Raw genomic sequence first — 27584 nt, 5'->3', positions numbered from 1 at the left:
TATTAGGGGTTTAAAAAGTAAACAATGTGTATTCAGGATCCCCCTTGTCTGGATGTCAGGCCACCTGGCAAAGAGATCTTTGCCTATTTCAGAGATGGCTCAGTGCATGAGAATTAAATAGACTCAAATTTGAATTCCATTTCCATTACCTGAAAGTCACGTGAGTTTGGAACAATTTATTTAACCTTCCTAAGTCAATGCTCTGGGTTGTAAAACGCAGATGATTAAACCTACCTAAGACTCCTGTGAATTAACAACTGAGAGGCAGCAGATGCCAAGCCCCATAGCAGGAGCTCTGTATAAGTCAGTTTCTTCCTTTTCCAACAGAATATGTTTAAACAGGGCATAATGAGGCTCTTGAATGTACATTTAAAGTGACTTTTCCATATTATCCTGTCCCATCACAATGTCTCAGAGAGCAAATTGGAAGGAACAGGTCTCTAGCAAAATGCTGTGGGGTCAACAAAAGAAATAGGAAATCCAGCGCCTAGGCCTGAAAACTATTAAAAAGCTGGACTCATTTACATGTAAGCACAGGGGAGAGAATGTTCCCTGGAAATGCTGAGGGATCCCAAGTGGGGAGCGGTGGCCGGACATCTTCCTGAGAACCTGGGCTTGAAGGAGGAGCAGAAGTTGGGTTTCTGCCCCCACAGGTCTTGCTCACTCTGCCTCTCGTCTCATCTCCAGGTTTTGAGCTCATCAAATGCGAAGATCCGGGAACGCCCCAGTTTGGCTACAAGGTTCATGACGGAGGTCACTTTGCAGGCAGCTCTGTGTCCTTCAGTTGTGACCCTGGCTACAGCCTGCGGGGCAGCCAGGAGCTGCAGTGTCTAAGTGGAGAACGCAGGACCTGGGACCGGCCGCTGCCCACCTGTGTCGGTAGGATGCTCGTGCTGTTCAGGGGCCCCTCTGGTCTCCCCTCACCTGAACTCCAGCCTTGGTCTCATTGAGGATGCCCAGGGCTGGGGGTTATCTACCCGGACTGGATCCTCCTGCTAATAGGCCTTGTGGCTTGTCTCTTCCCCAGTTCCTCACGTTCACACCTCATTACACCTGTGCAGCCACACAATCAGGCACTGGCCAGTCATTATCACACATTTAGCAAGTGGAACCAGAGCCAAGTCCTGCCCTCAGGGTGATGGGAGAGTGGTAGACGAATCCATTAAAAAGGGGGAGGTGAGATTTTGCCTGGTTTCTGGGGCTTCCTACCATACCGACAAGTCTCCCACTCACTATGGGTCTCAGTTTCAATGTAAGCAAAATAAGGCGCATGCTCCCTTTTCTGGGAGAATGTTGAAAGAAAGGGTAAGATAATGAACCCGTGCCAATCTTCACTCTTAAGAGCATGATTGTGAGCTTGCATCTTCTTGAGCCCCTGTTCTTCCAGAACATCAGCAAAGGGTCTCTGGAGGCGGTGCGCAAGTGTCCTAGGACAAGCCACAGTAGCCTGGTGTGGAAGTACAAAATAGGCAAAATCAGATTCTCCGTCTGTCCGGGCTTTTCCCCTCCCTGCTAATCAGGATTCCCATCACACCGTCTGGTCTTGCTTCCCCAGTGGCGGGTCCTGCCCTCTGCTCCCTTCACCACGCATCAAGCCAATGCATCAGTGCAGCCCTGGCTGATCTCATAAGAACAAAACATCTGGTGGGCAAGTATGTAAGGGCCCCCAAGCCCCACAACTGGGCAGGTGTAGGCCTGGGTACATGGAGGCAGAGAAAGAATGAAGTCTGTTTCCTGCCCTCAGGAAACAAAAGCAGATGGTTGACATACAAGGTCATCACTATACAAAGGGCTGTGTGCAAAGTGTTGGGGCAGAGGAGGAGCTTGCAGTTCAGAGTTGGAAGGAAGGGTGGGCGAGAATTCACCCACAGGAGAGGTGAGCGGGGATGGGGGACTTTCTAGCCTGAGCACAGGACCTACAGACAACACTGCAGTAAGTGTCAGTGGCCACAGTTGGTCCTTTTCCCCGGAGAAGGTTACATTTCAACAGGATCTGCGATGCGGATACACAGCAGAGAGTCAAGGGACAGAATTTTAAGTCTGAAAGTAGGACCAGGGCCCTCAGCTGTAAGGAGCCCCCAGGGACTTCCTCTTCCTTTGTCCTGCGGTGGGCCTGGTCTATGGACATGTCCCTTCTCTTTCTCCCTTCACCTCTCTTTTCATTTCTTTCTTTTATTCACATGTCAAGCCCTATGCTAGGCCCTAGGAATGCAGAGAAGAGAGCTCCCAGGCCAGCCAGGGGACACAGGACTGTACAGCAGTGTGAGGCCTCAGGCAGGAGAGCCCAAGCAAGCCGACTCTCAGGGAGGAATGATGACTCACCTTATAAGAAATTTATTTGCTTTGCAGAAAAGATTTACTGTAAGATTCCCTTGACCGTCAAATATGCCCACTGGACTAGACTTAGAGGAGCCACTCAAGGCTGGAAAGAATATTTATACTGCGAGCTGCAGAGGCCTTCCCCACGGAGGTCCATCAGGCCCCTCGCTTTTAGCAGGGTGAGGCTGTGTATTGGGGATTATGCGTGCATATTTTCCAATATGTCGCATGTGTTAGACTCCAGCATGCTCTGTCAGAGGCAACGACCAGCTTCATCCATGAGTAGACTCAGCAGCCCAACACGCAGCCAGGGCTCTAGGACAGAAAGGAGGGGAAGTTAGGAAGAATGGAATCTTACATCTCACTGGTGAATCTGCGGCAGGCTGGCCTGCTCGGCCCCCTCCTGCCCACCTGCCAGTCCTCAGATAACATGATCCCGTGGGGGAAGAAGAAGCAGTTGTGCTCCATGGAGGAGCCCCCAGGGCTGCTGCCTCTGAACATACACTTACTGGGAAGCAGGAGGTACTTCCCTGGGAATATGGAAGGAAGCTCTGGCCAGGGACAGAGATGATATCCTGCCACTATTCCAGCCCCATCCTCCATTGGTGGGGCCAGCAGGCTTCCTCCCCACAATTGTAATCCATCCTCTCCTGGACGCCCTGCCTTGTCCCCTTTCACTCTGGCTCCCACCCCAAGGCACCATGGGAGGAGGGCCCTCAAGTGAGGCTTGAGCAAAGGGCGTGGTCTCCTGAGCACACTCACGGGTAGGTGGTCCTTGGGGTTCAGGAGATGATTGGTGGGTCTATCATAGCAACAAGTGAAGGTCACTATCCCATCTGGGACTTTGATCCCATCTTCTCCTATGGCTTCTAGCATCTCACTTTATCAATTATTTCCTTTCCCAGATAGCACCGGCCATGAATCTCTTCCTCTCTGTTTTCACTCATGCACCTTCAACTCAAACACATAGCATAATTTTCCTGGGAAGCAATAGCTTCTTTCCTTTGTTCGATCATCCACCGGTTCATTCAATAAACATTTATTAAGCTTCTACACTGTGCCAAACACCATAGTCGGCACTTGATGTACAAACATGAGTAAGACAAGGTCCCTGCAGCCAAGGAGCTTATAGTCTTGTGCAGGAGATTGACATTACTTTAATAACAAGTTATACCTCTTCTGACAAAAATCCATTCACATTGTAATGGAGATGCAAAGGAAGACAGTGTCAGCACTACCGGAGGAAGGGAGGGGTATTGCAAAAGGTTTCAAGGGAGGGTGTTTGTCAGGCTGTCAGTCCAAGTAGCAGAATGAGGAGGCCCAGCTGCCTGGGCAACTGGAGCCTGTAACACTCAGCGGGACCAAGGGGTTTGTGGGCTGGGGGTGGGGTAAAGGGAGCCCTGTGGAGGGTTTAGACTAAATTCTGGGAAGGAAGATTGAAAGCATGAGTGCATATTTGCATTTCGTAAAGATCCCTTAGCTGGCACTGCTGAGGGTGGGCTACTGTGCCAGCCGAGAGATGGCAAAGGCCTGAGCTAGGACTCAGAAAGAGGAGCTAAGTAGAGTCAAAAGTGAAAAGAGTCACAGAAGTTCAGGGACTGGATACTGGAAGCAGATCAGACATGGGAGAGGAAGGAGGAGTAGGGGAGCCACAGCTTGCAATTTAGGTGATGCTTCTCACTGAGAATACACATCTCTCTGCAAGACTCCCTGTCTCTAGCTTCAGCCCTCTGTGACCCTCAGAGCTGGAGGACCATGTCTTGGTGGCCTCTGTTCTCCTGGCAGCTGGCACATGCTCCCTTGCCAGTGAGCAAGTACAAGTGCTTGTGTTTTCTCTCTAGGGGACTCTGAAGAGTTTGGTCACAGAGTAGCCATGCAGTTCCACACCCATGGACCTGTTTCTTAGCAGGCTTATTCACCCACTTCAAGTGCACAATTTAATATCTTCACAGGGCTGCAAAGTTTCCTAATGTGTAAAGTGATAATTCACTCACATGCTTGCACGTTGCAGTTCTTCCCTATGGAAGTAAGCATCAAGTGTTTACATCAATACGTTAATTCTGGAACATTTTCCCCATTATAAAGAAACCCTATATCCATTAGCAGGCACTTCCAATTGATTCCCTGGGTCCTTCACAACCATTAATATACCTTCTATCTCTATAGATTTACTTGTTCTGGTTATTTCCTATAAGTGGAATCACACAATGTTTTACCTATGGGTCTGGCTCCTTTCACTTAGTGTATGCTTTCAAAATTCATCAACATTGTAGCACGTCTCCCAACTTTATTCTTTCTTGTGGCTAATATTCCATTGTATAGATTTATCAACTTTTGTGTGTATTTTCTTCACTTTATGGACATTTGGGTTGTTTTTACTTATTACTGCCATGAATGATGAGGCTATCAACATTCATGTTCAAGTATTTGTGTGAGTGTGTAATTCTCTGGGGTGTGTACCTGAGCACAGAAGTGCTGGATCATGTTTGGTAACTGTATTTAACATCTGGAGGAACTACCAAATTGGTTTCCAAAGCATCTGCATCATTGTCCGATTCTGTCCTTGATAAGAGGGTTCTCCCCACCCTCACCCACTCTTGTAGTCTGTGTTTTGTTATATCCATCCCAGGAGCTGTGAAATGGGATCTCATCGTGGTTTTGATTTGCATTCCCCTAATGGCATCATTGCACATGGATATTGTCCATTCACCTATCCCCTTCAGAGAAATGTCTATTCATTCCACTCCCTTGCCCCTTTTTTAATTGGGTTTTGTGTCTTTTAAGTATTGAGAATTTGTCTCAGGTTCTGCATACAGTTCTCATCGTGGAACCTGTCTGTGTGCTGGCCTCAACCTCCTGGAGTGGATGAGAGTGACTTGGGGCCCACTGGCACCCAAGGAACTGGTGACTGACTGACTGCTGACAGCTTGGGTCACTCTGCGGAACTCATGCTTTGGGATTTCTTTCAGCTGAGTGTGGAGGGACGGTGAAAGGAGAGGTGTCAGGGCAGGTGCTGTCGCCGGGGTATCCAGCTCCCTACGAACACAACCTCAACTGCATCTGGACCGTGGAAGCAGATGCCGGCTGTACCATCGGGTAAGTGTTGGACTGCCAGAGTAACCCTGTGGGTCACCAGGCTGCCCCCGCTCATGCCTGGTCCTTCCTGCCTCTCCTGGAGGCCCTTGGGATCAATGATAGTTGGCCATAACCCCTGGCTTGGGCTCTTTCCCATGGAAAACCTGGACAGGCTGGTGTCAGCCTCCCAGGGCTGCAGTCTAAGTGCAGAAAACAGGTACAGCAGCGGAGGAATGGGCTTGGAGCCATATAGCCCCAGGCTCGGATCCCAGCCTTTCCACTTACTGGCTGCAGGACTTTGAGGAAGTCAAGTCCCTTTACCTCTGGGTGTCTCACTGTCTTCTGCAAAGCATGGGACAGAGCACTTGAATGATACACTGCCTGGAATGCACTCAGCCAGCATTTGGAACACAGTGAAGGCTTGATCCTGGCACCTGTGCCCATTCCTCTAATAGTCAGTGAAGGTCAGCTGAGAAGTGTATGATCCCGGGCAGGCTGCTTCCATTTCTCAGTGTTTCCTCATCTGTAAAATAAGGACAAGAATGCTTGTATTGTGGGGTTTGGGGGCAGGGAGTAAATAACAGAAGCCCGGTGGTGCCTGGTACTTGGTACCTTCTCCCTCCAAGTATAGCTTCCTTCCCACGTTAGCACCTGACTAATAGGAATTCTTTATTGGAATTCCAAGGAACTGGGAAGGAGAGGAGCATCAGCACTTCTCACCTCAGGACCCGTCTTCTCCACCCCTCACCGTAGCCCTGTGGATAATAACAATATGCCCTGACATGACATAGACATTATTATGATTCCCATTTTATACATGAGAAACCTGAGATTCCAAAAGAATGCATGCCTAAATTGCAGAAGGAGGCAGACGGCTTGGGATAGGAACCCAGATCTTTCTGAATCTTTTCTCCATATCCTACTGGGGCAAGTCTGGTTCTTGAGCCCAGTGAGTTAGCAGATACAGAGCAGGTTGGAGTGGCAGCATGCATGAAAGGTGTGATAGGAGAATTGAACAAGGGAATTGTTGGGTCACCAGTCTGGCTGGAGCAGAGGATGCATATAAATAAGGACAAGAGTATGGCTTGGCTAGGGAGGGTCTTCAGTGCCAGTAAATAAGGGAGTCGTGGTGGGCTCTTGAGAAGGGTTGGCTCACCAGGGTCCTTGGCAGTGCAGAGAGCCCATGAGAAAGCAATGATCAGGAGCCTGGTCCAGCCATTTAGGAATGAAGTACTGAGGATTTGGAAAAATGGTGAGCCAAGAAAAGGAGAAGAGTAGCCAGAAGAAGAACCCTGCTCTTGAGAGTTTCAATAAAAACTGGCTCAAGGATTGCCTTGTTGCAAGAGAGGTAGACGTAGATTCACTGGGGGACACACGTCCTGAGACTCAATTTAATTAAAGTTAAAGAATGTATTAAGTATTTGCTGTGTGCAAGTTTTTGAGCTGCACCCTCAAATGAGGCCAGCAGTACTCCTAGGGACTTTGTACCACTAGGAGGATGAATTCAATAGACACTGTCATCCTGCACAGCTGGGATGCTCTTCCAGAAGCACAGATGATCCATTCAGCCTCTGACTAGAAGCCTCCATGGCACCCCATGAGCAAAACCTTGACATCTCATCCTGGCTTTGGGGCCACCATGGCCTCAACCCTGTTCCCCACCACATGTCTTCAGCAATATTCTGGTGACACTAGAGTCTTAAAGGATGGCCAGGAGGTTTCCAGGTAGCCCAGGAGGAAGGCTAGTGGGAGGGGAAGGGCCCTCTCTGCAGAGGAAGCCTGGAGGAGCTAGAAATGGTTCCCATGACTAGACGGTCACCTGTACTTGGTGGGTGGCCATAGCCACAGAGGAGATGGAGCTGGTGGAGCAGGTGCAGCCAGAGCTTGGAGGGTCATGGGCCTGGATGGCTTTCTGGCAGCTTCCAGGTGGCCTGAACCTGGGAGCCACGTGAGGAGGCCATCTCCAGGTGTGGTGATTCATGGCAGTGGCAGCAGAGAGGGGGAGGAAGGGGCACATCCAGGGGACATTTAAGCAGCCATACCAGCTGAGCTCACTCTCCTTAGTAAATATGGAGATGGAGGTTTCTTCACTTTCCCCATGTTTTAGTGTGTAATAGACAATAGGTAACATACACAGAATATCTGGGGGAACAGTGTTCCAAGCACCTGTCCACCTGCCACCAAGGTTCAGCCAGGCTCCTATTTTGTGCCTTCTGTCATTTTTTCTTCTTCCAACCCTTTCCTCCCTCTTTTTGGTTGAATCACTCAAAAGTACAGTGCAGGCATCATGTATTTGTCCAAAGATAAAGATGATCTCCAGGACAAAACCACGTTGGCCTTCCTAACCGGCCCATGGCTTTCCTCGAGGAATCAAGGCTGAGGAGCAGGGTTGGAGGAGAGCAGAGCAGATCTGGGGGCCGTGGACAACAGGGAAAGCACAGAAATAAATCAAGGGAAGTCTGGGCACAGGGGAGGGCATCTTCACTAATGGGAGTGACCAGCTGGGTGGGGGATGGGCAGGAGGCTGGGGTCAAAGCCAACCAGGACATTACTGTCTCGGAGGGAAGCCTGGGGCTTGCTGAGTGTGCATGGGGACCCAAGGTGGGAAATGCCATGTGAACAGAGCACCGGTCCCCACTCGGGAAGGCTCCTGGAGCCACAGCCACCCCAAGGGAGCTAAGTAAGGCAGGGGTCTGCACTGAGCACCCAGAGTGGAGATGGAGGTGCCAGACACACTTGCCTTCCTCCAGTGGGCACAGCGGGCACAGGAGCCCATCGGCACTCTTGTGGGTACTCACTCCCTCTCCTTGGCACCTCCCTCTCTCTCCTCTTTCTCCTTCTTCCTCCCTCCCTGTCTCCCCTCATCTGCTCCCCTCCGTTTCCTCCCCCTCTCCTTGCCTCCCTCCTCCCTCCTCTCCTCTCTGTGTCCCTCACTCTCTTCTTCCTCCCTCCCCTCCCCCCTCACCCTCACCTCCCTTCAAGGAACAGCAGCAAAGTTAAGGGAACTAATAATCCCACAGACATGAAAAGACACTTTCTTGTGTGTTGGAGTCCTTATTTAGTCAGTTTTTTAAACTGGGAATATATTTATAGAATTTTCTATATAAAAAATAGGCATGCATTTTTAAGACTTCAAAAAGTAAGAGTAAGGAAGGTGATGAAGTATGCATCCACAGTCCCCACGATCTTATCCTGTCATCCTGCTCTCCCACACACCCACGTGAGGAAACCGTTGATATCTGGATGTTCTGCTTTATTCTTTTAGACATTTTGCACACCAACAAATACATAAAGCTAATTCAGTAGGCATGGTTCCTAAAACAAGATCATCCCAACACATGACTCAGAGGCTTGCTGTTTGTTTTGCCACTTAATCCTACAGCACCAACTTATTATGTCAATATGTATAGATCTGCCTCATCCTGTCTGATGGCTACAGAGAATTCTATTATGGCCATCATTTATTTAACTACTCCTGTATTGACAAAGTGAATATTTTCAAGACTTTAACTCCCAACAAACATCCTTCACATGAATCTCTGAAGAGCTGTCCAATCATTTCCTTATGGTATATTCTTAGAACGCCAATTTTGGTGCACAACCTCAAATTTCCTTCTAGATACTGCAGCAACTTACAAGTCCACCAAAGGTCTATGGGACCAGGCTTCCCACACAGCCTGGCTGCATGTTGTCTGTCCCTTGTGTCTTCACCAATCTGATGGACAAAAGGCTATTTAATGGATCCACCCAGTCACATCATTCTTTGGGGTAGCTTGTCTTATTCATTTAGAGTATTCATTTGGGCTCGTTTCTAAATACTTTATCATTTCAGTTTAGGTTTCCTTTAAACCCAAGAATATCTCAGGATTTTTTTTTTAAGTTACTAAGTGGTTATGGTGATTATAACTGCTGTAGGATGGTGGTTAAATGGTCTCTTTAATTTTTTTTTTTTAACTTTTACTGCATTGAGGCTTTTTTTACGTTCTGAAACTTTCTGTTGTGTTTATCTTCTGTGGCTGCTTAAGAGCATGAGAGGAGAACACAGTTCTCTATTTCTCTCACATCAAATGTTATTATGATTGCTTTCAAATGAAATGGATTCTGCCTCTTTATGACTTTTAGTTTTGACTCTCTTTGTTGGATGCTGATCTAATTTAATTGGCTTTGTTTTCCGCCTAGTGATTGAAAGTTCTCTATCCTGTCTTTATTCTGCTGGTGGTGGTCTGGTTTTATTTTTGTTTGTTTGCTTGCTTTTTGTTTCCGTACTGGGGATTGATCTCAGGGGCACTCGCCTACGGAGCCACATCCCCAGCCCTTTTTTGTATTTTACTTAGAGACAGGGTCTCACTGAGTTGCTTAGCGCCTCGCTTTTGCTGAGGCTGGCTTTGAACTCAAGATCCTCCTGCCTCAGCCTCCTGAGCTGCTGGGATTACAGGTGTGGGCCACCGAAGCAGGTGGTCTGGTGTTTTGCTAATTCGGTTCTAGAAGGTGACCATCCTGGCAAGTATTCCGCCCTTCATTCTGGAAACCTTGCTTTTGTTTTTATTTCATTTTGTTCACAACTGTCTTGACAATCTTCTTTTGTGTTTTATCAAATTTACAATGTCACTTGTTTGATTATTCAGCTGGGTTCTTTATGTCCCGTGAGTTTTGTTCATACAGCCTCAAGTCCCAGCTGAGAGCTGGACTCCCTGCCAGCCTGCCTGCATCTCCTCAGCCACACAGCCACATCTGTGCCTTAGTCCTCCTGTCTGAAAAATGGTGATCAAAACAGTGCCAACCCGGTCGCTATGGCGATTAAGTGAGCCCTTTAAAAGAGCAGCCAGCGCCGGAAGCCGAGTAGCTAGTTGTTCATTTTACCCACCCATGGGCATCCCGTGTGCCCAGAAGACACAGGTGACAGGTGGTGGCTGCTGTGATGTGGAGCAGGAGCAGGTGTGCCAGTCGAGGACATGTGGGATGGCCTTGGGACAGCAACAGGCCAGCCCCTGAGACTGTTCCCAGGGCTACCGACAGGAAAAGGCTTCCAGGAGGCTCTCGCCACGCTGTGCCCACCCAGACCCAGCCCTGGGAGGGACCTGAGGGATCCGTGGCCAGGTTCTCCCTAACAAGGTGGGCAAGGATAGTGCCTTCCAGGAGTACCCAAGACGGACAGTGGGTGGCTGCAGGCTTTCCCTGGGCGTGGCCCAGGCTGGCATGTTGTCCCTTCCTGGGTGTGTTGGGTAAGAGCTGGGGGACGGGCAGACCTTCCTTCAGCCCACGGGGCATCTTTAGGTGTGGCAGGTGCTCCTGCCTGAGTGCCAGGAACGGGACCAGTGGACCTACTAACTCCGTTCAGGCCTGGCGGCTCGCGGCAGGGGAGCTGAGCAGTGCCCCTGCATGCCTCTGCACCCGGGCATCAACTCCTAGCACACAGAAGGCTCGTCCTGAGGGCCTGGGGCTCTTCTCCATCTCCAGTGAAGGCGGGGTTGGAGCTTTCCTTTCTATATCCATGAACCCGCTCAGGTGAAAATTGGAGGAGAAAGGGGAGGAAAGCCTTCGGCTCTGGATCTTCTCCTCCACCAGCCTTTCCCAGCTATCTACAGCGCACCAGGTTCTACAGTGGCTGTGCCCCCATTGTGTGGATGAGGTCACCAAGGCCCAGAAACAACTACCTGAGTCTTGAACCTGCTCCGCGTCCCTGATTTTACTCTTTCCAGGTTGCCCTCCTGGCCTGGTCTGGTTCCGTAGCAGGCGTCCAATGCCTCTTCTGTGCCAGGGACTGTGCCATGCTGTGTGGCAGGACCCACAAAGAGAAGATGAGGTGAGGCGCTGTCTCCCAGGGGTTCCCGTCCCAGCACAGCCAGCAGGGACCCCCGAGACAGTGCAGTACTTGAAAGCCACACAGAAGTTCAGTAACTGAAGAGAGAGGGCCGTCTGGCCTGGAGGCTCAGGACGACCCTCCTGGAGAAGAAGCGAAGGCCTGAACATGGAGGAAACACGGCAGAGGACCTGCTTGGCTTGCTGGAGCCACTCAGGGGCAGAGAAGGCTGCCGGGTGAAGAGGGGTCTCAGTGGCACCCTGAGAGCCAACATGAGAACTCTGAGTAGACTTCCCGGTGTTACAAGGAGCCATGAGAACATTTCTAATACAGTCACAATGTTCAGTTCTAGGTGAAAATTTGGAGTAACTATTCAGCACGGAATGAGGTGATTAAAAATAAGGGAGAAATTATCTTTCTCTTGAAGGTCTCAGTATTACTGAGAGAAATTTTATCATTTAGGAAAGGCAACAGAAAACCTTTTTCTCCTGGAACAAGAGTCTGAAATTCCCATTTGGACCTCACACAGCTGCTCAGGGCACTGTGACCTTTCCTCTTGTTCCCCCATCCTGAGGCTCTTGTCCTCATGGTTACCCAGATAGCTGCCACAGCTCCAGACATTATGTCTGTGTTCCCATCTAAAAGAAGAAGGAAAAAATAAAATAATAAAAGATAATGGAAGAGGAAAGGGCACTGAGCTTTCTGCTTTTGAGGGTTTGCATATTTACTTGAGTAAAACCACCATCCTTGGAAACATCTTGTTTATCTAATTTGTCAAAGCTTGCCACACCTGGCTGAGGAAAAGTGAGAGAAATCAATTTTGCTTTGCTTTTACAGTCTCAATAGTGGAGACAGATGAGAGGTTTGGAAATAAAGTACAGATGAGCCAACCTGCAGATTCTTAACATAATGTGATAAATGCTAGAGTAGAATTACATACCAAACACAATAGAAGAGCATCTGGGAAGACGTTTCATAATTCTAGGTGGCAGTTGGGGGGTGGGGAGGTACAGAGAGGAGGTGCTATTTTAGCTGTGCTTTAAAGAACCATGCAGAGTAGAGGGAAGGGGTTCCAGGCACATGGAGAGGGGAAGGTGCAGATGCATTCCACAGCATCTGGAACTCTCCTGGTCTGGGGTGACACAGTGATGTCTCTGCTTCAGGACGATGCACAGTGGCACTGCAGAGGATAAATTGGCTGGGAAATCAGAGACAGGCCTAGCACAACCATCTAAGGATCCTCGTCACACTCAGAAGAACCAGGTTCTGTTTCTTGCACACAAATTCAATAAGGACAAAGATCTGGGGTGGCTGACTGTAGGGAGGAATACTTAGGAATACAGGAGAGATGGTCCTTTGCAGGTGCGTCCTCTCTGCAGAGATCTGGACCTGTGGAGGGTGGAGAACTTCTTGCTCTGGGGTGCTCTGATTTCTACTCCTCATGCCATAAAACTCACATTCCACTAATATCCTTATTTGTGGATTTTTAACTTCCTAATGATTAACACAGAGGGCAAGCTTCATTCTGAGATATTGGCCCCCAGCAGCAGGATTGCCGAGAGGAGGGGCACAGTTGGGAGGAACCAGATCCCTGTGCAAAAGAGCTTGTCTTCAAAACAGCTGGCCGTGCCTGCAGCCCAGAATCCCCTGCTGCAGTTTCCGATCCTTCAAGGGACAGCAACTCCCTGCTGGGTTGTCATTGCCTCCCTCCAGCCAGCAAGTAGGCAGCTGGCCCAAAGGAGGCCAGAAGGCACTGGAAGTGAAGCTTGCATTCACAGCTCTGGCAAGAAGTCCTGGCCACAGGTTCAGCAGCTTCCAGAAGGTTTCTTTTTGAGCAGCCACAGTGAGTTAAAGTTTAAACAGAGAGGGGCTGTGTTCTTGCCCTGCGAGAGCTGCCCTCCCGAAGGAGCCCCACAGATGAGCACACGCGGCGGGGCCGGTCCTTTGTCAAGAGTTAAGGTTTCAACAAATCAGGAAACAGCCAACAGGAGCTGGGAAGGTGTTTTGCAGGAGAGGATGTGGATAGCTTGGCAGGTATAAATGTGGCTTTGAGAGTGCTGGTACTCTCTGGCGATTTCTTTTTTCACGGATCACCTCTAGAAAAAGAGACACAAACTACCTCAAATTATCCAAGAACGATAATCCTGCCAGGCTGCCCTGGGTAATTGGACTGACCACAATACAACCATTTAACTGCCAGTTTACGATCCCAGAAGTGAATTTCAACACCTCGTAGTAGGAGAACGAGCAGTTCAGCCAAAGAAATGGACGTGTCCTGTGGAGTAACACACTGAACCAGGGTAGCTCTCTCCCTTTCAAAAGACAGGTTAAAAAAATAATCAGTGAAACAAACTTAAAGGGTGCCGTACAAAACATGCCATCCAAAGAAAAAGAACCATTTCCCTAAAGAAATAGGAAAACTGTTTCTTTCTGCAGAGATTTTACTACAGTGGACAGAAGAAAGTTCTGAGGGCTTTCTATGTAATAGTCTCATTCAAATATAAGGAATGGGACTGGGCACAGTGGCTAGGCACACCTGTAATCCCAGTGGCTTGGGAGACTGAAGCAGGGGGATTGTGAGTTCAAAGCCAGCCTCACAACTTAGAGAGACTCTATATCAAAACAAACAAAAAAATAGAAAAAGCGCTGGGGATGTAACTCAGTAGTTAAGTACCACTGGATTCAATCCCTGCTACCAAAAGCAATAGGAATAGGAATAGGGAAGATGGGTAGAGATGGATGGTGAAATCTAGGAGAGAGCCCCAAAGGCAGAAGGGTGGTGATGGTGACACGTGAGGAATCCCAAGAGAGTAAATGTCCGATAACAACTCAAATCCACAATAGCAGCTTGTGCCCTATAAGAAACCAAAGCATTGAAATAGATGACAAGCCAGAGGATCTAAGACTGCAGAGAGAAAGTAAAGGTGCAGAAGTCATGATAAAAAAAAAAAAGTAGCTATGCATGGAAGATAGAGTGACAACACAACCCAGAGAGAATAAATGAAGAACATATAATAACCATTTCTCCTTACAGTTCTGGAGGTCACGAAGTCCAAGAACAAGGCACAGGCAGATCTGGTGTCAATCCTCATAGGTGGGACCTTCTTGCTGTGTCCTCCCATGGTGAAGGGCCAATAAGCTTCCTAAAGGCTCTTTATAAGGGCACTAATCCTATTTATGAGGGCTCCACCCTCATGATGTAATCACTTCCTAAAGGTCCTGCCTCCTGACACCGTCCCCTTGAGAGTTAAGATTTCAACATAGGAATTTGGGGAGGACACAAACATTCAGACAGTAACACAGGCCTTCCTCCCACATCCCAGTGACTGAAATGTATTTCATAGCTGTGCCTCATTGTAAGGGAGGTCACACCTACGAGGAAGAGAACTCAGGAGTTGAACCCATGGCATAGTCGCTTCCACCAAGAGCACACATGTCAGTTCTGCTAAGTATAAATCTGCCTCTGTCTGGCCACCGCGCTGAGTGAGGTAGAAATGAATGAAGGGGCAGAAGCAGTGTCTGGAGCAGGCCAAGGTTAGAGAAGCTCAGGATGCAGGGTCCACAGATACAGGGCTGTGAGCAGAGACAGGCTCCAGCCTGGGGCCTGGATGAAGGATCATCAAAGAACCAAAGTGAGAGGGGACAAGAGTTCAAGACTCAGATCCAGAACAGATGATGTGGGGGGCATCCCCGAGAAGGGACCTGGAATGCTGGCACACAGAAGTGGGAAGCCTCTTTTGCTACAGGTTAAACATCCATATTTCAAGGCATAGATAGGTTTAAAAAAATCTGACAAATATTTAAAATGCAAAGCTGTGTCAAAGGAATAGAATGTGAACACAAATAAAAGGCAGGCATTAATAATATTGATTTTCTTTTTTTTAAAAAAAAAGATAAAATTCAAGGTAAAACCAAGAAGCATTAAAAGGGGCAAAGGGAATTCTTTCATGGGATAAAACACAGAGTCCACCCCAATAACATAAGGAAAAAGCATAAAGCACAATCTATCAGAGATTGACCATCATAGTCAGAGACTTTAGCACATCCCTCCAGTCTAGTAAAATAGTAAATAAATAGAACAAAAGTGGAATTAGTTTCAGGTGGTTTTACCATTTGTGAATGTTACTCATGTTAATCCAATGCTGTACCCATAATTCCATTTATGGAACCCTCTTAAATAATGATACTGTCCTTTTACAAAGGGGAAACTAAGGCTCTGCAAAGTTGCCCAATCAGGTCTTTGACTCCATAGCCTGGGGGATTTTCTTTTTTTTTGGGGGGGGGGGAGGATGCATTTCTTCCAAGGACAGAGGCACCTCCCTGTCATCAAATTCCTGACACATAACGGCAAGCTCTAATGACAGGCAACCTCAGAGGCCCCAACCACAGGATGACCATGAAGAGAGGATAGTAAGGTCCAAGGTCACCTATCACAGTAGAGGAAAGCACAAGGCCACAGCCTAAGTCACCACTCTCAACGGATACCCACTTTTTTCAGTGATCTGAAGCCTAGTTTTGTTTTTTGACTTTCAAAAATAACCCAGGAATGGCTTTCTTTTGAGCACCAGCTGGTTCTGGGAGAAGAGCACCGCCGACACCACCCTAGACACCGGCTTTGGGCTTCGGGTTGTCTTCTCAGTGCTTGCTCTTTGGATAGCACGATGCCTTAATTATTATTGTCTGTTATTATGATCATGGTTTAATTGTTGGTTTGCACTTGTGTGGCTCAGAGGGGGACATTTTCTCGAACAAATATTATTTTCTTATTGTCATCTCCAGTGTCACTGAGGATAATTTAAACTGCATTCTCATTTGGGGGCAGGAGTGATTTCTGACCCCCTCCCTCCTGCAGCAGCTGTTCATTCACATGCCATTTTCCCCTAACATAAAGATCCGCTGACACAGATCTGTGCAGGGTCTGTTGGGTTCACACCAGTGGTGACAGTTGCCTGGGAGCACCCCAAGCACTTTCTGGGGCTCCAGTCAAAAGGCAAATGAAATCCACATATTGAGATGCCATAGGTGGTTTTTTTTCCTCATTTTTGAATGGCTTTCCAGTGTGCAACAGATACAAATGAGATGCTAAAATGAAAATCCAAAAGGCCCTATGTGTTCACGTTTCCTTTAGACTGAAAGAACCTAGGAGCTGAATCTGGGAACGAGCTTTGCCTGGGCACAGCACTCGAGAGGGGCACGCTCCAGCAGTGAGAACCCAGGACTCTCCTAGCTTCTCAGATTTGGGCTCCTGTATGGCACCTCTCCCTGGTGTTGAACCTCACCAGCCTCACCATCAAGGCATGGTGGAGTCTCAGTGGCGGCAGGTAGGAGGAGGCAAGGCATAAGAGCCAGAGGGAGCATTTTCAGCAGGGACCTGCTCTTAGGGGACTGTGGTAGGACATGGGACTCTGGAATTGTCATAAGGAAATCTGCCGTATTCCTAACTGCATCTGCAATGGCTGCTAAGCTATCTGCACCTGGCCCCTGCCATTTGTTGATTGTGCAAAATCATTACCTACTGAATGGGCCTGGGGAACCTCCAGGCCACATTTAAGGGGTAAGACCACCGTGGCCTAACCCCCAGTTTCTCCTGAGTTTCCTCTCAGCAGTGAGCTGGCCCAGGTCTGTGGGCTGGATAGAGCCGACCTCTGGGGTAGTGATAGAGCACCAGAGATACCCCTGTAAGACCCAAGGAACTGGACATGGGAGCGCAGAGAGATGCCAGACCCTCCAGAGACTCAGAAAGCACTTTCCTTAGGATGGAGGGGTTGTTCATGCCACTGTCTCTGGCCAAGTGGCACCCAGTTGGCAAGGACAGTGGGTTGAGTTAGGATGAACTGTGGAGTCTCTGACAGCTGTGAGCCATTCATTTGTTTGCCAATTCAATCAGACCATATTCACCAAGTGGTTGGTGTGGCCAGGCTCGAGGCTCAGTATCAGAGACAAGGCGATGAGTGAGACACAGGCCCAACAGTGAAGGGAGGCATCAAGACAGGGACGTCAGTAGGTGGCTCTTTTCTCTTACACAGATGATATAAATCCCTAGGTGTAGGCCCACCCTAACCCGGTTGACCTCATGGTCTTAGCTTAATGACATCTATGATCCTCTTTCCAAATAAGGTCAAATTCCCAGGTACATGGGATTGGGACTTGAGTGTATCTTTCTGGAGAAGCATCCCTCAACATCACTACTTGTGTTATGGGATAGGTTGGGGGGTGGGGGTCAGTAAGAGCCTTCCAGACAGGAAGTCCCCAAAGCAAGAAAACCAGGAAACAGAGAAGAGCGAGGGGCAGGAGAAGGCAACAGGGGCCACCATGAGGGACTTCCTAGGTGTCATCTTCCTCTACTCTGTAGGGAAAGAAGAGTGATGGATCAGAGGCGTGGTACAAAAGTCACTGTGCCCTGGTTGGGGGGGGTGGGGTGTGGGAGGCAGCTGTGTCCAGCAGGCCAGCTGGACTGCTCTTTTTATGTCGGGTATGAGCCGCACTCTCTCTTGCCATCTTCCTCTCTCTCAATTTCTTTGAGTGCTGCTTTCTTCCTTCAAAACTGCTTCAAAGACACCCTCTCCTCCAAGCTTTCCTGGCCTCCCTGAATTAGAAGAAGATGTTGTAAAGGCACATCCTTCAGACCTGGTGGACGTGGTTGTGGCAGTGGTTCTGGCTCCTTCTTGTTGTCTGATGGCTGGCAGGTGGCCTGTGTCAAGCCCTCAGAACTTCATAGCCCCCTTGGAAAGATGGCACAAACAGACTCTAAATTGCAGGCTTTTCACGAAGACATGAGGCAATACACACAGAGCAGCTGGCGCAGAGGTGGTCCCCCCATTATCTAGCTCTCTCTTTCCTCCAGTTGTTTTGACAGCACCCTGTGGTATCCCACTCTGCAGCACCTAGGACATAGATTACTGTGTGTTCCGTGTCCCCTTAAAGAAGCGCAGCAGCCTCCAGCTTCGCGCACCCCAGTGGCTCAATGCTAAACCCGATGCACAATATACGTCATCCATCTTCCCAGGGAAATGACCTGTTTTGTGTTGATGATACACACACACACACACACACACACACACACACACACGCAAGTCATCAATAGGAAGGGGTACCTTGTCACCTCTTCTCTCCCCTTCAGTGCTTCCCACTTGGGGACACAGCACAGGCAGGTCCTCAGACCATTCGCAATATTTCAAAACCCAAAAGAAGGCCCAGGGTTCACTGGCTGGGGAGGTGCTCAGACAAACCCAAATGTCTGCTTGGGCCTGGAATTGCTTCTATTGATCAGAAACTCTGATTAGTTTTTATGCACTTTGATGTCCCTAAGATGAGGAAAGTTTTCATTAGGAGTCTGAATAAATATAGCCAGTGTGGCAAACCCAGTCTTCCCTGGCTGTCATCAAGGGTTTGTAACCAGGCCCCTAGCTAATTCTCCTGCATCTACTCGGGCCCTTCTGTCAATCTATTCTCGTCCTTGGAGCCAGAGCCATCCTGAAATACAAATCAGACCTCATCAAGCCTTAGCTTAGAATCCTTCAGTGACTCCCCTTAGCCCAGAGAATAAAGTCCAAACTTCTTCCCCAACCCAAGTCCCAGCAGGCGCGGCCTCTGCCTGCTGCTCTTGGCCCGCTACTGCCCCCATGGCCTGTTTGTTGCTCAGATGCCCTGGGGCTGCTTCACTTCTGGGGCCTTTGCAGTGCTGCCCTTTATACAGGAAAAGCCGCCTCCCACCTCTGACCCTGCCTACTCTGCCTAGGGCCGGCTCCCTTTAAGCCTGTCATCTTGCTTAAACCTCACCTCCTTGGAGAGGTCTTCTCAGACTGCTGTTTCTTAAACGGTTCCTCTGTCTCAGCACCCCTCCATTCCCCTCACCACGGCTGCCACAGCTGATAATATTTTAATGGATTTGTGCATGCAGGGGTAGCACCCAATTCTAGGAACTTCTGCAATATGGCACCCAGGGTTGGGAACTTGACCCCCAGTCCTTTTAGTTGCCAAGGTATACTTCTCCCAGCTCCCTCCCCTCCCATCCTCTGGGTCTCATCAATACCAATAAGACTGTGTATGATTAATAGATTAACTATGCTGAATGTAGTGATCTGGCATTTAAAATTCATGGTCTTGCATCGTTGTATATGATCCACGTGGAAGCAGTTCATTACTGACAGCTCCTTTGCAGCACATGCTCCACTTTCAACCACTGTATCTTCCTCCGGGAGGGGGGGGTATGAGAAGCCCCAAGTCCAACCTGGATGACCATTAGGTCATGTTCATTCCACTTACTCTTTAATGAGCCCTTGACCTTGGGCAAGTTACTCAGCCTCTCTGAGCCTCAGGATTCTCATTTGAAAAGATGGTACTGATGATACCAACAAAAGAAGCTCAGGCAGACTCGATGAGATCATGGAGAAGGACCTTATACACCGTAGTTATTAGAGAAACATACTTTCTTTCATTTCTACTCAGTCTCCATATTCTCGCTTTCCTCTGCTTCCTGTCAGACTGGACCTCCTGGGAGTTCCTGTATTCATTCATCCATTCACTCCCTCGCTGTTCAATTATTCACCCTCAGGGACTCCGGACATCCTCTGGAACGACTTCTGGCTAACAGAGGATGAAGCCCAAACTCACGTGGCTCTTTCTGAGATTCATTCCCTTCCCCTCTCCACCCAGCCTGTTCCCTCTGACATCCTGAGGCCACTTGCACCCAAGCATGGAGCTGCCTCTTCCCAGGCACCTTGACCTCCTCTCTGCCTCCATTCTTGTCTCATTTTATTAAATCCCAACACTCTCCCTTTTATGCCACCCAAACTTCAAGTTTTATTTCCTCCTCCCTTCCGTGACAAGTGCAGCCCACCTCAGCCTCTCCTTTCTGAGAGCAGGTGTGTAGGCCTGCAGCACAGAGTCCATTCTTGTGGTTGGCTGCTGATTCCACAGGGTATTTACTGAGTAATAGGGAGAATGCAGAGAAGGAAGGGGACAGCAGGGCACCGCAGTGAGTGTGTTTCCCCACTTTTCAATCCAAGGTGGGCCTCAGCCTCATGTAGCTCCTGTTATTGAGGACCCTCCATCTACAGCTAAGAAGGGTCCACCAGGGAAATCCCAGGGATTCCCTTGAATCTTGTTAGGACCAACTGGTGAGTGAAAATAAGACACACACACACAAAAAAAATCAATAAATATCTAGAAAATGTAACTAAAAATTAAATCTCATTCAATGGAATCCAAAACCATAAACTTGTAGACAGCCAAAGAATGAATTTAACAAAAAAAATGTGCTAAGAAGACAATTATAACAAAGAAAACCATAAAACTTTGCCAACGATATTTGCTCCTGGCTGGGGGAAAATTAGTAACCACAGTATCAATTCTTTCCCATATTAATTAATAAATATGTGCAATTCCAATCAAAGTTTCAATAAGATTTTTTTCTCAACTTGCTAAGAGTAAAATTTATCTGATAGAGTAAATTTGGGAAATAAGCTAAGATATTTTGGGGAAAGTAGATAAAGGGGAATTTTCCCTGTAAGCATATCAAAATAACCAGGCATGATGGTGCGCCCTCATAATCCCAGCAGCTCAGGAGGCTGAGACAGAAGGATCACAAGTTCAAAGCCACCTCAGCCTCAGCTAAGCAATGCAGTGAGACCCCATTCTAAATAAAATACAAAATAGGGCTAGGGGTGTGGCTCAGTGATCGAGTGCTCCTGAATTCAATCCCCGGTACCCCCGCTCCAAAAAAAAGAATATCAAAATATGAGGATATGAAAAGTACAGTGAGCTACGACCCCAGTACCACCAGTGTAGGCTCTGTGGTGCACTAGAACTCAGCAGAGACCCAGAACAGACCCATGACCAAGGGGACATTTCAAACCTGGATAGATGAGGTCTTCATGCCATAGGTACTCATGAACCCTGTCCCAGTGGTCTGGAATGTCCTAAGTATGAAGCTGCAAACTTAAACAAGACCCACACTGATGAAAATCACTCTCGAGCTGGGGAAAGAGATTGTGCACACAGAAATAAACTAAATTTACACTGAGTTTCTTCCTAAGGAGGAAGTGAACTGGCTGTTTTAATAGACAATATGTGAAGGAGGCTACTTTAGATAGGTGTCCGGATAAGTGAATGTCCAACTGAGAAAATAATGAAACTATGCAAATTCTGTAAGAACAGTAAGGTTTTGGTTTTTAATTATTTTGGAAATGAAAGAAGGTTTGCCCAGGTTTAAAATAGCATCCCTGTATCTTTAAAAGATTAATATATTTTATAATATAAAATAAATAATGTCTACACAAAATGAATACCATAAACACAACTTAGAGGTAAAAAAGGAACCAGATATAAACTATTTGTATTGAAACACATATCATATAAAAGAAGAATCAAAATATGTAAAGATAACAAAATTCATAGTGCATAAATAGAATTTTAAAAGACCAATAACACAATTAAGATGGATAAAGGATAGGAAGAGATAAAAATGCCCCAATAAATATGTGCAAAGATTTCCCTTGTTAGGTGAGATTCTAAATTATCTAAATTTAAAATACCAGTGAAATACCATTTTGGTTTGGCAGCTGGGAGTATTTTAATATAGAAGATATTTGCAACATCATAATACTTAATATTTGAAAAGTGAAGTTTAAAGAGAATATAAAATTAATACTGTTTAGTGGGAATATAAATTGATACAACCATTTGAAAGGATAATTTAGCAATTTAGCAGAATCTATCAAAAAAAGTTAAATAGATACATTTCCACACCCCCCAAAAAAAATCTATTTCTAGAACTCAACCAAAACATTAACATAAATGTGCAAAGTTGCATAAAGATGAAAAAGTTCCCTGTAGTTTTATGGGAAATAGTGAAATATAATGTTAATTTCTATAGAAAAAAAGGGATGGATATATATATAAAATATTAAGTGAAGAAAGAAAAATTTTTTTAAACTATTTAAGATATGGTCCCATGTGGGGGAAACAATATGTATAGAAGCACATTGAGAAACTTCTGGAAGGATATGCATCAAACCTGCTATTATGTGGAAAACTCTGCAAAAGAGATTGGTTGTGTGAGAAAAAGACTTCAGAAATTCAATGCACCCGTGTATTGATTGCTTTTTACTGACTTAGGCATGTCTCATTTTTATCATTTAAAAAGATGTTTTTTTAAAAGGGAGCCTTAACTGGGTTGGATCCCGGAACAGGAAAAGAATATTAGAGGAGACACTGGTGACATCCACAGCAACTCTGGAGCTTAGTTCATGGCAGCATACCTGTGTAGGTTTCTTAGTTGTGGCAAATGTACTATAGAAACGTATGATGTCCCCACTGGAAGACCTGGGTGAAGGATCTGTGGGAATTCTCTGTGTAATCTTTGCACTTTTCTGAAAGTCTAAAATTATTCCAGAATTTTAAAGAAATCTACTAACAGAGTCACACAAGCTTGAAGCCAAGGTATCTTTGGCTGCCAGAACCATTTTGTCTGGGAAGAATTCTGGTTCCTACCAAGCTTCATTGCTCTGCAAGTTCTGAGCATGACTTGCAGGGCCCCATACGTGGGGGGCCCCTGTCTAGCCTGCTGAGGTTTGCAGGGATTATCTAAACCAAGCCTGTCTGTAGCTGATATCCCTAGAGTTCTGCTCTGAGAAACCTAGACAGAGGCTCACCCCTGCTCCTGCTGCAGGTGGGCCAGCTTCTCAGAGACCCCACATTGCCCCCTGTCCCCTACCTTTTTAAAAAACCTGTGTCCTTTTCCAACCCAGACCCCTCCCCAATCTAGAATGGTTAGGATATTGGCTCAGGTCTGGGGGCTGCGTAGGATAGAAGAGAGAGGTAGGGTCTGACCATAGCAATGTAGAGTTCATAATAAATGAGATGCATAAAGTCTGAACCCCCTCACTCCTGTCCCCATTGCTAGTGGTTCCAGTGAGAGGATACTGCAGATGCTGCCTCCCCCTTCCTCCAAGTCTTCCTAGGCTTAGGACCTGCCCTGCCCAGAAGTCCCTGGAAAGAAAGAGCCCAGCCTGGTGTGACCACCTGCCTCTTCTCTCCATCCAGGCTCCACTTCCTGGTGTTTGATACAGAGGAGGTCCATGATGTGCTGCGCATCTGGGACGGGCCTGTGGAGAGCGGGGTTCTGTTGAAGGAGCTGAGCGGCTCAGTCCTGCCCAAGGACCTGCACAGCACCTTCAACTCGGTCGTTCTGCAGTTCAGCACGGACTTCTTCACCAGCAAGCAAGGCTTTGCCATTCAGTTCTCAGGTCTGTGCTCACCCTCTCCCAGCCCCTCTCCATGTGTCCAGCCACGCCACACCAACCTCCTCTATCCCTGCTTCCCTCCATCTCTCCTTCTATGAAAAGAGATTTCTTGAGCATCTGCTGTGTCCCTAACTTATAACTTGTTCAAATAGCCTTGCTGAACTTATTCGGGTAGGGAAAGCAGGCAGGTTGATAGATACTTGCATACAAATTGATCAGCTGTGGATGGAGACATGGACCATTGCTGTAACCTTGGAACATCAAGGAAGGTGTTCTAGAAAAGGTGGTATCCAAACTCAGACCCCCAAAAGTTGGTAGAAGTAACTCAAGAGAGTGTTCAAGGACAGAGTGGTTCTCTATGAAATGGAAGGTGCCACTGAGTTGGACTCAGACCCCTATTATGTGAAAAGGAGAAAATTGGTGCAAAGAACCTATGAATGATACAGGAGCAGGACCATGGGGTCCAGAAGCAGAGGGCGGTCCCTTCGGGCTGAAAGGCCAGGCACATGGAGGAACGGTACAACATGCCACATGCTCTGGCTCTTCATTTAGGGCAGGTCAGAGTGAGGACTGGAAGCCAAACACAAGTAATCTAAATTCAATTAATTATGTACCACAGTAGCCAGTTATGGAGGAGTGTGACAAAGCGCTGCCCAAAGCAGGCAATTCTCAAACATCCAAGTCCTGACACTGGATAGCTCCTGTGGCGTGCCTGCCTCTCCTCAAACGCACATCTCATCTCCTCCCAAGTGCCTCTTCCATCACTCCTCTCCCTGAACAAATGACTCTGCCTCTGCTGTCACTTATGTTTATTATACAGCAGCTGTCCTCATTACCATCTCTTTACTCCGCTGTGTGTGTGTGTGTGTCGGGTGGGGGGAGGTTTCCATGGTGATTCCAGAGCAAGTCTGTGTGGCACCTGGGCCACGGCTTGCCCCTACATCCCCTCCCAGTTGGTATATCTACGCCTGGCATCGTCAAGGCTGTAACAGGATTGCACACCCTATTTCTAGCTCTTTTCTGCATCTCTTTTGTTGTTGTTGCTGTTTTTCTCGGTGGAGATGAGCATTTAGCAGCGTGTGGAGTAGATGAGGGTCTCCAGGATCATGTTCTTTCATATAGTCGGTCCTCTGCGTCTGTGAGCTCTGCATCCATCAATTCAACCAACCCTGGAACAAAATAGCTGGAAAAAAAATAGCCTTTGTACTGAGTATGTTCACACTTTTATCTTGTTCTTCCCTATCAATAGAGTATAACCACTATTTACCTAGCATTTGCATTGTATTAGGTTTTACAAGGAATCTGGGGATGGTTTACAGTATAGAGGAAGATGTATGTAGGCTATAGGCAAATACTATGCTGTACAATGTAAGAGACTTGAGCATCCCTGGATTTTGGTGTCCTTGGGAGGTCACCTGAAACCAACCCCTGAGGACACTAAGGGACAGCTCTACTTAATAATTTGCCCACTTAACACTTGTGCAGGCTTCCAGCCTAGCATTTCCAGTCTGTCTCAGAGCTCCGTGGAATATTAATGGGTACTGCAAGAAAAAGAAGTTTGCATGGTCAAGTAATATTAGGAAGGTGCTGCATGAGGCAGACTCAGAGAGATTATCCATAATGTGAGGCCTGTGAGCGTGTTTGGTATGCTCATGCACATATGCTCAAAACATGTCCAGTAGGTCTCAGTGTGCAAACATGTTTGACCATGGGTGGCTTTGCTGGAGGCCATCTCAAGAGACCTGCATTTCATGGAACAAACGTGAACAAAGAGTGCTGGGGTTAGGCGGTGGAAGGCTATCCCGCCGGAAGGCTGTCCCAACGTAAGGAGGGGAGAGTGCTACAGAGACTCAGGCATTCTGGGGAAAGGAGCATCATGAATAATTAAAGGCAAACATGTATTTTCCCCAGCAATGCCCAAGCTGATGGGTATGACTTAAAACAAAAGCCAAAGCAAAGAAGAAGCCCATTATTATGCTGACAGATTCCCCCAGACATTTGCATTATGTGACCTCCCCTGCGTCCTCAGTGTTGCCATGTGGGGCTGAGTCCCTGGTGCTCTCCAGTGGTCATGCCCTTGCTGGGACTGCTTTCTCACACGTGGCCCTGCTCGCAGAAGCCCGATTCATCCTTCAGGGTTCATCTCTGATGCCACTGCTGCCCGCTCTCCCCACTCAGAATAAATTGCTGCAGCCACAGCAGCCCCAGCACTTGGCTTCCATTTCTTGAGCACATTGTCAACACCTGTCGTTCTGCTTTGACTTGATGCTTCACCTGCTTGCTATCCCACTCGATGATCTTAGTTTTAGGGTCATGCCATGCCTCCCAGACTCCCCCACAGTGTGTGTATGCAGCAGGCACTTACTCCCTGCTTCGTGAGCAAGTAGGCACATGCAGGCCTGCCATGTGATGGATAGTTGTCATGGCTGCCCTGAGCATTGCTGAGGCCCACAGGGGGAAGAGTGGTCAAAGCTACTCAGCCTGGGCTACAAGAAGGCCATGACAAGCTGGCCCAGTATTCCAGACATAACCAGGGTGTGGGAAAGGTCACCTTCCCTGTTGCTGTCATCACTTAGCAAATACCAGGACTACTCTAGGGAGGAGAGAATGGCTTACCCCATGTTAACTTTATAGTGCGTGTTTGACAGGAGATTGTACAGAAATGCCAGGGACGATTAGCGCAGGCTTGGCTTTATTAAGTAAACATAACTGTGTAACATCTAACATCCTGTCTGTACCACATGGATCCAGCCTTTCCCCAGGGATTTTGCCAAGCAGCTCAAATTCAGGAGCATTAAAGAGAAAATGAAAACAAAACCAAAAAAAAAAAAAAAATGGTGAGCAGGAAGTGCGATCGCAGTATTGAATAGGTGCCACACTAACTTCGCCGCTCCATCATCTCTTACAATTTTTACAAAAACCTTATGATATGAGCACCATGATGTTGCAGATGTGGTTCTGAGGTGGCTCATACAGGGTCATCTACTAAATAAGTAACAGAACCTGGATCAAAACCCATGAGCCTGATTCCCAGACCTAGGCTCTTAATCTTTGCATTCTATTGCCTTCTCGATAAATAATCTTTCTGAGTATGGTTGGAACAGTGAGCTATTTTCTTTCTAGGGAATCATTTACATGTGTACAGTGCACTGTAAAGCTAGAGATGAAAGCTAAGTCTGTTTTTAATTGGGAAGGAAGAAGATTGATTTTTATTTGACTTTATAAATAAATCCAGTAAGTGTCAAACGCTGATGATTTGTTCATTCAGTCATTTATTCAACAAATATTTACTGAGCACTATTATATGCTGAGTGCTGCTCTAAACCCTGGGGACACAGTTAGAAGCAGAACAGCCAAGGTCTCTGTTCTCATAGAGATACCCAAGTGATATACAAGAAAGAGGCAAACAAATAAATTAGCAAGATTATTATAGGTTGTGCCGTAAAAAAGAACAAAATGGGATAATATTATAAAATTGATGGAAGGGGATTCCCGGATGAGCCCAGAAGCGGGTGATCAAGGAGGCCTGTCTAATGAGGTGATGTTGGAGCTGGGAACTGAAGGGCAAGATGGAGCTGGCATAGGAAGATCTGCAGCAAGACTGTGCCAGGCAGAAGCAGAAATGCAAGGGTCCTGCAGGGAGGAAAGAAGGGGACACTGAGCTTGCTCTGTTGGAAGATTCTACAAATGTAGTTGGAGCATAGCGGTAGCACATCATCCATGCTGTTAATGACTGAAACTGGATAAAAGCAAAAGATCAGTTTTAAAATGTCATCTCAAACACGGAGGGCTTAAGATAGGATACCATATACCAGGGATTGGCAAACATTTTCTGCCAAAGACTAGATACGCTTTAGGCTTTGTGAGCCATATGGTCTCTGTTGTAACAATTTGTTTTCTGCCAGCACAGCATGAAAGCAGCCACAGACAACATGTAAACAAATGAGCATGCCTGTGTTCCAATAAAACTTTATTTTTAGAAAGAAGCACAGAGCCAGATTTGGCCATGAGCCATTTGTCCAAGGCTACCATTGGTGTTATTGAGTCTAAGGTATAGGTACTGCTACTCCAGACTGGCCCACACAATCCCAGATCCTATAATTAGTGACATTTTTGCACAGTTTCTCTAGAATGTCTCTTCCGGG

The 27584-nt window shown here is 47.3% G+C and overlaps 1 protein-coding gene across 1 annotated transcript in view; it reads left to right on the top strand.

The window, feature by feature from the left end:
• Csmd2 (CUB and Sushi multiple domains 2) overlaps positions 1–27584 on the top strand; it is a 540652-nt gene that overhangs the window by 387000 nt on the left and 126068 nt on the right. Inside the window, exons 24-26 of the mRNA XM_026406835.2 lie at positions 688–879; positions 5289–5415; positions 23240–23442. Coding sequence (XP_026262620.2) covers positions 688–879; positions 5289–5415; positions 23240–23442 — 522 coding nt within the window. The remainder of the gene's footprint in view (positions 1–687; positions 880–5288; positions 5416–23239; positions 23443–27584) is intronic.

The sequence above is a fragment of the Urocitellus parryii genome, chromosome 11 (assembly GCF_045843805.1).
Source record: "Urocitellus parryii isolate mUroPar1 chromosome 11, mUroPar1.hap1, whole genome shotgun sequence".
NCBI classification, from domain to species: domain Eukaryota; kingdom Metazoa; phylum Chordata; class Mammalia; order Rodentia; family Sciuridae; genus Urocitellus; species Urocitellus parryii.
Note: the sequence above shows the minus strand (reverse complement) of the source record. Positions and strands in the feature narration are given on the sequence as shown.